Raw genomic sequence first — 11048 nt, forward strand, 5'->3', positions numbered from 1 at the left:
CTATAAGGTACAAAAGATTTCTACTTCAGGTAAATTCCAAAATTAAGACAAAAATCCTTTTTGAGGTTAATATTTCACTCTTGAAATATACGAGTTAAGGGTTGGTTTTTGTCAGCTTACAACATTATGCGTTAGATGTCGCAATAATTGTGATTTCTTTTCAGAATATTTTTTCTTTTAAATCTCTTAAGATTGCTTGAAAAAATCTAATAAGAATTGAAGTATAATTTCTTTTCTGTTATAAAACTGTATTCTTCTTAATTTCCTACTTGGTTTTGGAACAAGGATAAGAATGATTGTGCAGATGTGAAGATCGTATTTATAAAAGAAGACTTGCACATAAGATTAATGTAAAATATCCTTGGATTAATTAATAGGAAGCACAACTTAAAGGCTTGACTACCTGTGCAGCTTGTGTATAAGATCCTTCAATTGAACAATAATTTTAGAGGAAAATAATTAATCAAAAATAAATAAAAATTCAAGTTAGACAAGAGTTTACATAACAAAATATTATGTAGACTTTAAAGCAAAAAAACCGCCTTAAAGGATTAACGATATGATGACCTAAAAAATTGTTTGACGGAATCAATTTGATATGGTCAACACCTTTACGAAAACATAATACAAAATTGTGTTGAGTACGAAAAACTATATAACTAATATATAGTATATAGTTTCGATGCACATGTAAACAATGGAATTTGTATATGAATTTTGAATGAAATTTCTTAGCTACCACTTTTTGTTGATTACAGTTTGGTAGGAGTTGCAGTGATGACGCAAAGGATTTTCAACATTTTTAATTAAATCGAAAGGATTTTTAATGAAATTGCTATTATAAAACCATTAAAATCTACGATTTCAGGTTCATAAAATTATATTGCAGTAACTGTGCCATGCTAAGTTAAAGGCAGGTGCTTGTATATGAAGTCTATAGCGTTCTATAAACTATATTTAAAGCAAATACAATAAATTCATTTGTATCAAATGACTAGAAGTAAATATTTTGAAAATAAAACAAGAAACTTGGAAGTATGAAAGACTTTTGCACTTTGAGTTTTTATTGCATTTAAGTTCAAACTTTCTGATTTAAAGTAGTAAGTGCAATGCCTGTATTCGTTCTAATAATAACAGCAAAGCTACAAGATACATTGCAACATTGTGCTTGGAACCGGCACGCACAAGTAATTAATATGCAATATTTCTTCAACATTGTAGCTTGGATTACGACGCGTCATAAACGCAGTTAACCCATTCAAATGAATGTCGCCTCACTGACACGCTGACACTGACACTGACCATGCGCAACAGTAAATACATTCAGATGCAGATTCGGATCTAAAATCAGGGAAAAAACCACATATCAATAATAAAAAAAATAAAAAACAAATTCAAATTCAAAAGCAAATTATAATGCAATCAAAAATACAAAAAAAATAATAATACAAAAGCAAAAATTATTATTCAAACGTACTTTGAGGAGTCGTACTCTCTGGATGTGGATGTGGATGTGGATGTGAGACTTGAAAACGTAAACATGATTGTGTGTCGTCAGATTCCCGTTTGCAGCTGTCCCCTATATTCAAAACTGTAATGTAGTTTTCGTTGTTATGTGTGGAGAAGCACGCGCTCCTACAGGCAATGCCTGGGCATGAAGGCACATGTGCGCACTAGGATCTGCAACTGTGCTTGCGTACAAGTCAACCGCTGCGTCTTAGTCCCACTTGTCATAACTTTTCGCAGGCAAATTCAGTCAACGTCCCAATTGTCTAGCATTTTAGTTTATTTGTTGTGTGGTATTTATGAGTGCAGACACCTACCGGTGTAGTATGTGAGTAGACACTGCATTGAGTGTATTTTACAGCATTTGCAATTATGCTAAAATTCCCTCCAAACCCCATGGGCCTAACATACATATAGCAACATTTTATTCACACCGGTCGCGCACTTAGGTGCGCTCTTGCGCTTTTGCGATTTTGCGCTTTTGCTTTCATCGTCGCAATAATCATCTGCGTCACTTGTCATATTGTGTGTTGACGCGGGCTAGTCTGCTGTCTCTACTACGATTCTGCGTTGGACGTTGAGGCAGAACTTGATACGCAAGTGAATTTATAATGCATATATGCAAATCTAAAATCCGTTGTTGCTTTATCGGAAGCACGTGTCAAATGTGCAGAACAGTTAAACAACAGCCACTACTACCTCAGCCTCAGCGGAACGGCTACTTTGGTCAATTGGTCTTAAGTGCCAGTCAAGGACACGGCTATGAAAATTACATTAATTGTGGCATTATAAATTAATTATAAAAGCAGTATTCTTTGCAGAACTCTTTGCCCTAAGCATTAAATTGCTTTTAATCTAGCACATTTCAAAATATTATATTTTATTATAATACATAAATGAAGATATCGGTAGATATACAGACTAATATAGATTTGAAATTAATTAATTCTTTGCGATAAAAACTTCAAGACAAAATGGCATTGTAAAATTTAATTGCCATAATAATTTGCTTCAATGCAGGTCTAGCAATGCGGCAGGTAGAAACTATCTGAAAACAAGTGCAGCAGAATGTTGCCCTAGGGTTGTTAGGTCCTAAGCAAATAATTAAATGTATTTTGATCACTGCCAATTTGAGTTCAGTTCAAGAGAAGTAGTTTATAGTTGATATATGTATAGATAGATATATGTAAATTATATATGAATAGATAAAAAATGAATAGTAAATTAATAAGTAAACTCAGCCAATAAACTAACTAGTATACTTCAATGTCTGTGCAGTGTTTACAATAGTATTATTCATAATCACGTCAGATAAGAAGATTTTTTAAGCTGAATATTAATAAATATTCACACAAATGCAATATAAAGACCATAGTTAAACCTGCTAATGATTATGATTTTATTTTCAAAAAACTGTGAAAGAAACCCTCAATTTAGCATATATGTATAAATAACAATAAAAATGTTGGTTATTGTTAATTTATTATCTGCATTTAATAATTTATATTAATCAACATATAATTAATCAACATATAATTTAACATATAATTAAATACATATATTTATAGCATGTGAATATATTTATATTTACAATTTAACAGGCTCCTCGGGGAGGTATGCAGTTCTGAGGTCAATTATTGCTTAGTCTGATGAAGTGATAAACAATGATCTAGTCAAGGCGTAAAGAGGGGTTTTTAATTAAGAAAGAATTAAGAAAAGAGTAAAAGTTCTTAAGTGCACTGGCTCAAATAGCTTCAACATAATAAAAAACAATAATAATGTTAGTTATTGAAAATATATCAACTGAACCTTTTCAAATTATTTCAAATTAGATTATTGTGATTCTGCTTTAACAGACCCTAACCCGTCTAAATGGCAGATAGCGACAGTACACGTAGCGGACATTCTAACACCCAATCTTTTTGTCTAAAATAAAAACAAACAGTTTGACTTATAAAATACTTTTGACTGACACAATTAGTTAAAGTAATATTGATTAAATATACATACTTATATAACATATATAAAACTATGTCAAAATATCGAATTTTATTTTATATTCACATAAATTTGAATCATTAATTTATACAAGAGCTATATAAGTTTGAACTAATTAAATTTCGATTTTCAAAAACAAGACCAATTCAAATGTATTTATTATTAAAAGAGAAAATAAGACTTTGTAGTCTAAAGGATCTACTGTGCTATCACTAAAGAAAAACTTCTCAAGTATTCCATACCAACTAGTGTATATCTTATAACATCTCTTGGTTCATGACCCCAAACTTGACACTAGCTTCAATAACAACTATGTGGTTGTATTAAATTCTTCTCCTTAAAAACCCTAGCATAAGCTTTTAAGAGACACAGAAGTCTTACTTTACATTCAAAACCAGCAAGTGTCAATGTATTTTCATCCCATATCTAGAATAAAATCCGATTACTAAACTGAATTCAGATCTAAATGAATATAGAAACTTGTTAACATTTTTGTTGTTAACCCAAATAGGCTGTTTGAGCTACTTTATAGTTACTGACTTACAGTTAAAAAGAAAAGATCGGAATATTTATAATAACATTCCGATATTCCGAGAAATTATAGAATAATTTCTTGTGCTTAAAAAGAAAATTAGCCAAAAAAAGTACAGAAATACTCTGGAAATAACTAAGACCAACATCGAGTGAGCCGAAAACACATTAGTGTCTTTAAAGATTTTTTTGAGTTGTAAATGAATTGTTAAAGAAGATCTACGTTAACAATACTATATCGCAACTACAAGATTATAAATGGTACAAAACTGTTAGAAAAGTTGAGAATATTCTAATGACGATTGGGCTTGGGATGCTAACACATCCATAAATGATGACAACGGCAAAAGAAGTAAAACAGATTATGTAAACTAACATAGGAACTACCATCAGAGAAGCTGAAAGAAAATATAGGAATATGAAAGTTGTTATATGAAGCAATTTATACGAAAATTTTGAACATGAAAAATGTAGTAAAAAGAGTTGATAGTTCGTGATGATCCATAACATCACTTATTAGCCACACTGAACATATTCTTCAGTTATAAAACCTTTCCTATTATTTTTTTACACTTTCTATTAAAATATATGAGCTTATCTTACATTTCAGTGTGAAACATAACATAACTGCAACTACACAATTCCTAGTCGACAAAATAAACCTATTCTTTTGACATAGGGTCTGAAGAATAAGATCCCAAACTCAAAAAGACAGTCAATACATACATTAAGACCGAAAAGTTTTCGGAAATTCTCATTTAAAATTCGCGCGCTGTATATTTTCCGATATTTTAAGTTTATGTAGTTTGGCAGCACTGTCCTTAATTACTATGCCAAAAATGAGCGCGATCTGTCAGACAGTTCGTTTACGGCAGCTGTTGAAACCAGTTCACCTCAGTAGGGCGTTGCGAAAAAAACAATGGAAAAAAATATTGAACAAAGAGTTTGCATCAAATTTTGTGTTTCGAACGAAATTTCGTGTGCAGAATCGTTGCGAATGCTACAAAAGGCTTATGGGGAATCAGTTTTATCGAAAACTCAAGTTTATGAGTGGTACAAAGCCTTCCAGGACGGTCGTACGACCGTCGAAGACATTTCGCAACGCACTACTGAGGTGAACTGGTTTCAACAGCTGCCGTAAACGAACTGTCTGACAGATCGAGCTCATTTTTGGCATAGTAATTAAGGACAGTGCTGCCAAACTACATAAACTTAAAATATCGAAAAATATACAGCGCGCGAATTTTAAATGAGAATTTCCGAAAACTTTTCAGTCTTAATGTACATTTTATCAATCATGGATAGGATCAATACAAAGCCACAGAACTAAATCAAGACTGTACTAACAGTGATTCTTTAGTTTCAAACTACAATAGTTAATGCATAATATAGAAACAGTACTCCTTTAAAGGGAATAAAATGTACCTAAAAGTTTAAATAAATATTTTTTAATTAAAAATTTATATTATTTTGAAATCGCACCCATTATATACTATACTCTAATATATGTGAAAACTCTTCTGACAAATACCTTCTAACATATGGAGAATTTATCAAACATTAAGCTTTTTTATCATTATATGGAAGGTTCCTCTGCCGGAAACCCTTTTTAAATACACAAAAATTGGGTGACGATGAGTGTCGACTCGAGATTGCCTTAAATTATATAGTAAGTCGAAAAAGGTATTCTTGCTAGAACTGATCTAAATCAGACTGCAAATACAGTATGTTACGAAGACTAAAAGAGACACATTTCAATATATTTTAAAAATAAATATATAATATATAAAATATATAATAATAATTTAAGCAAATTAAATTTAAAAAAAAACCAGTACGTTAATTGCAAATTGTTTTTAAAAAAGGACTAAAAAATATATCAACTTTCAATATATATTTTATTTTATTTTTATGTATTATTTTTTATTTAACAGAACGAAAACATTGGGTAAATTTAAATCTTCATTATAATAATAATTATGTTGATCATTGTATAGTTGGGGATGTATATAAAAATTATTAAAGGTTTTTCTATTAAAAAAAACTGATATTAAATAAAATATTAATTAAAATACTATAAGTCTGTATTTTTATTTGCAGCTTACTAAATAGATCGCTTACTAAGATATTAAAATATATTTTATTAAATACGTGACGTTTTTAAAATAAAAACAAAATTAATTAGAAAGATAATAAATATCCAAGAGATTATATCTTTTGTTAGAAATCCAATATAAGTAGTTATAGACAATAAACTTAGATAAAATAATTGTAAAAGTGTGTCTATACCCTTTGAAATGATTATCTTTATGAGTGATTTAATTAAGTAAATCATCCGTCAGTAATAAAATTAATCTTATAGAGTAATTTCCAATACCAGTCAATAAATGAAACTCAAAAATCTATTTAAGTGAAAATAATTAAAATATAATTTGATGGCTTTTATAAAAATTGTTTTTATTAATTATTCAAATTAATATAGGTAACTGGTTTTTTTCTGGATTACAATATTACTGTCTTAAACTTAAAAACGTTTTAATTTATTTAGAATGGAGACATTTTGTAGAACTAGTGCTGAGTTTGATTCCTCCGTCATAATTATTCTATATCGATTTAACAGTTTATATATCCACTATTAAAAATATTTACTTAAAATAAAATATTTCTATATTGATTTAAAAATTCCAATAGAAAATTTTACGTGGTACTTTAAGTAAATCTTGTTTCATGAAATATTTTAAATTTTAACCATCAACTACCTTGCTCGACAAGTTCCATAATACTAATTTTCCCTCTAAAATCGACACTTGCAGGAACCTAAGAAAATAAAATGAAGATTTTTTTTAAAGTATAAAATTTCAATTTTACTTTCTGTATGTTATGAAAAAATTAAAAAAGATTTGAAATCTTAAAAGAAAGGACAAAATTCTATTATTGGCATACATCTCAGATATCCTTTGTGAATTAAAGTTCATAATATGCTATTGTGAGAAGATACCAATACACTGTCATGGCAGGACATATACCTGAAAATTATTTAAGGAACCATTATTCTAAAGATTTTCTAAGATCTTCGAGAATCATGGAACAACAACAAAATCACACATCTATGAGTTCAATTGTTACAAGGATATGTCTCCAGTCAAGAATAGAAAATCAAAACAGAACAAAGCAAAACTAAAAAACTGTGCAGTTATAAAGAACAAGTTGCACAAAAGTAAGCAGAGCAAAACTAAAATGAAAAGATTAGGTAGAAAACGTGAGTTCTCAAATCTATCCAGAGATGAGACTGTTAACTCTTCGCTGTAGTTAACATTTTTTGAGCGATTAATTAACAGTGATTTAAACATGAATATTTTGGTATTGCGCATTGCCAATTGATATGGCACGCGACTGCTTATACTTATATATATGTGATTATAAAAAGGTTATATATACAGACAAATAAATATATAGAAATTAAAAACAATGATGAATTATATTGAATTATATATAATTATGAATTATATATAAATAATGAATTAATTTCATTTAATACATAAAGTATAAATTATACTAACTTGAATAATTATTATACACTGAATAAATCGTAATGGTAGAGATATAGAAATATTTGATTATATGTGTATATAAATGTTTTATATAATATATTATGGAAACTCCCTACATAAAAAGTTGACTTTATTTACTTCTGAACCTTCCAAAAAATTACACAATTCATTTTACTAATATTTTTTATTACTTTTATTTTTTTTTAGATCTTAAGTTATGAATATCTGAAGTTAACAATTTTTTATCTTTATATGAAAATTCTTCATGATAAATAATTTAGTGATCAAAAAAGTTAATTTTTTGATATATTTTTTTCATCTAACATTGTAATGCTTTGACTTGAGGTATACGTCTTAGTGTTACTTAATAGGTTGACTGTTTAACCGAAATATAATTTTTATGGTATAGTTCTAAAGCAAAGTCTTTTCGATTATATGAAGCAAATATTTCAATATATATATGTATATGTATGTATATAGTTTAAGTCTAAGTAGACTCTAAGTCTAAGTAGAGTCTAAGTAATTACAGTAATAACAGAGTCGTAAGCGTACTTTTGTCTGATGTTCATAAATACATTCGATTTATGTTTTGTATTAACTGTAAAGCTATAATGGTTTATATAATTAATTAGAAGATAAACTAATAGATAATAAATACTATATAATAGTTATAACAAATACTAACAAGTATAATGTGTGGGAGAGAAATCATATAAGATTCCATTAGTATATTTTAGTATCGAAATTTTTTTATATATAAGTAAAAAAATTGAAAACAGATTCATTTTTTCTTGTTATTTAGAAGTTACATTGTACATAAAATATACAATTAACTTAGGTATATAAGAAATTAAGGCTATACCGACACAGGCCTCTAGCTTTTGAAAATAATTATTTGAATTAATATAGTTAGAAATAAATTATGATTCCAATGGAAAATATCTCTGAGTGAACCTTTATTTTACTTAAATTAGACACTAAGCACTTTAACTACTTTGTTAGAAAGTCCATTCCATATACAGGCTTTGATAAAATATACATATGTATACTATTTTAAACCTAACTCAACTCAACAAATCAATACATGTAGTTTATATGAAGCACTTTTTTCCTACACATCTCACAAATCCTAAAGATTCTTTGGTATTCTTTCTGTTAGTTTTACATGCGTTACAATCGATTCTGTCTTTGAAATTTTCTTACAGTTCTGCTAAGCGAACCTGTTTACTCAGTAACAGTGCTCAGTTACTCACTCTCTACTTAACCTCGCAATCGTACAGAAATCACCTCACATCTCGCTCTTTCGTTCTACGCCAGTAATCACGATCACTTGCGATAGCTTAACCCTCTGCGACAATAAGCAGGTAGCACGCACAGAGCACAGAGAAACACCACCAATTCAAATTCCCTGCACAGAATTGTACTTAAGGGTCCGACGGAGAACGAAGGGCAACATTACGGAATTTGATTCCAAACAGTCAAGAAGCAAACTCAGCAACATAAAAATACAGTGCAGCGGTGCCACAAAATCAGTTGTGCCTAAACGATCAACCAGTGTAAACATAAAAACGTAGCAAAATCAAATTGTGGATTATTAAATATTTTCTTAATTAAATCGTGGATTAAAAAAATTAAATAAAAATCATGGCTAGTATTTGCATGACACCAAGAAATTACCAGCAACAACAACATTTCCAACTAATGAATGGAAATTATGTTTTGATGCAACAACAGCCAACGCAATATGTAAACAAACTTCAAACAATTGCGCCAACTCCAACTAAAGTTTTGGGCAACAGCAATTTGCAGAACATACAATCCGGCGTTGGACCCATGCTAAATAAGAAGAAGTACACTTATGCCAATATGCCTTATGGTGAGCAATTGCCTTCGGTAGCACGGCGTAACGCACGTGAACGCAATCGTGTCAAACAAGTGAACAATGGTTTTGCTAATCTGCGTCAGCACATACCGCAATCAGTGATCAACACATTATCAAATGGTGGACGTGGTGCTAGCAAGAAACTGTCCAAAGTTGATACATTACGTATTGCAGTTGAGTACATACGAGGTCTGCAAGATATGCTAGATGATTGTAAGGATGCGAACGAATCACATTTAGACGAAAACAGCAACGATGGCTTGAGCTATGGGTACTCATCAATTGACAGTCCAGCTGATGCGCAATATCAACACCTACACTCCTACCACTCTGACGCATCAGCTTCACCCGCACCATCATTTAGTGATTCTGATATATCTATTGGAGGTGCAAATAACTATTTGCAACCTATAAAATTAGACGACACACAGCATTCAGATTTGCATTTTAAATTCGAACCATTCGACAACTACAGTCAACTTAATAATGAAGATCAACCTGATGATGATGAATTATTGGACTATATTTCCTCATGGCAAGAACAGTAAAGTCAAAGGAAACATTTGTGATGTGATGCTTGAAATTAACCCGCCTTAAAGAAAAATATGAGACAAAATAACCCAGTGGCTGCAATTCAGTATTGTCAACTGCATCTTTTAGTTCCTGTTGCAACAATCTGGCTCAACTTTTGAACACTAGTCAAGGTGTTTAGTAGTCTAAAGTAATTGAAATGTATATTCTGTAAATATTTGTATGAGTGCAGTGCCTTGAGTATTTTTAATTGTATTAATTTTAGTTCTTAAGTTTATGGAAGACAATGATTTAAAACAATTAGTTTAAGTTTTAGTTTAAGCAAACCATGGAAGACACTAAATTAGTTTTAAGTAAAATTTGTTATATACATACTACTTATATAAATATGAAAATTTTTTTTTTATTTACAAAAAAAAAAAAACAAATACAAATAATTAAAAAGAAATTGAAAAAGCTTTTATTTTAAAATTTGAATAATCGTTCCAAAAAATGGTGATGATCTATAAAAAATTCATACTAAACAACTACCACTCTCTCGATCAGACGACTTCACTAAAAAACTCTAAGAAAATAACATATTTCTGATAATTAGAAAAATTTCAAGACTTTAAGAGTTGACAATTTTTAAAAAAAAATAGATAGAAAGAAGATCGCATAATATTCTATATCTATTAAAGTACACTGGAAGCATTTAAAAAAAGAAGACGTTTTTAATTATGAATTAATTATTAATTAACCTCAGCTATAAGTTAGACACTTTCATACATATTATTATCAGTCCATAAAGAAGATTATTGCTTATGCCGAACTGAACAAATTTTGTTTATAATAAAAGCAAATAAACTTACCGAAATCGAACCTTGGAGATTCAATCCAAAGAGAGGATCTATAATAAGTACAAGAAGTAGAAATTAATAATATAAATATTATTATAGGATAAATTTGTCATTTGTGCACATTAGAAAATATTATTAAATATTATTAAGCTTACATGAGAAAATAAAAAATATCATTCTGGTTGAATGTGAATACGAGTTAGTGAAGGA

General features: G+C 29.4%; 1 protein-coding gene across 1 annotated transcript; it reads left to right on the forward strand.

Annotated features, from left to right (window-relative positions):
* The first annotated feature begins 9043 nt into the window (after nt 1–9043).
* LOC119667298 (achaete-scute complex protein T3-like) lies at nt 9044–10276 on the forward strand. Its single transcript, XM_038076591.1, has one exon. It carries the CDS (start codon nt 9231–9233, stop codon nt 10014–10016), a length of 786 nt encoding a protein of 261 aa, XP_037932519.1. The 5' UTR covers nt 9044–9230; the 3' UTR covers nt 10017–10276.
* Nucleotides 10277–11048: the final 772 nt, after the last annotated feature.

Source organism: Teleopsis dalmanni, chromosome 1, assembly GCF_002237135.1.
Source record: "Teleopsis dalmanni isolate 2A chromosome 1, ASM223713v2, whole genome shotgun sequence".
Classification (NCBI taxonomy): Eukaryota; Metazoa; Arthropoda; class Insecta; order Diptera; family Diopsidae; genus Teleopsis; species Teleopsis dalmanni.

Coding starts and splice junctions, on each gene's coding strand:
- LOC119667298 (XM_038076591.1), top strand. CDS start 9,231: ATGGCTAGTATTTGCATGACACCAAGAAATTACCAGCAACAACAACAT.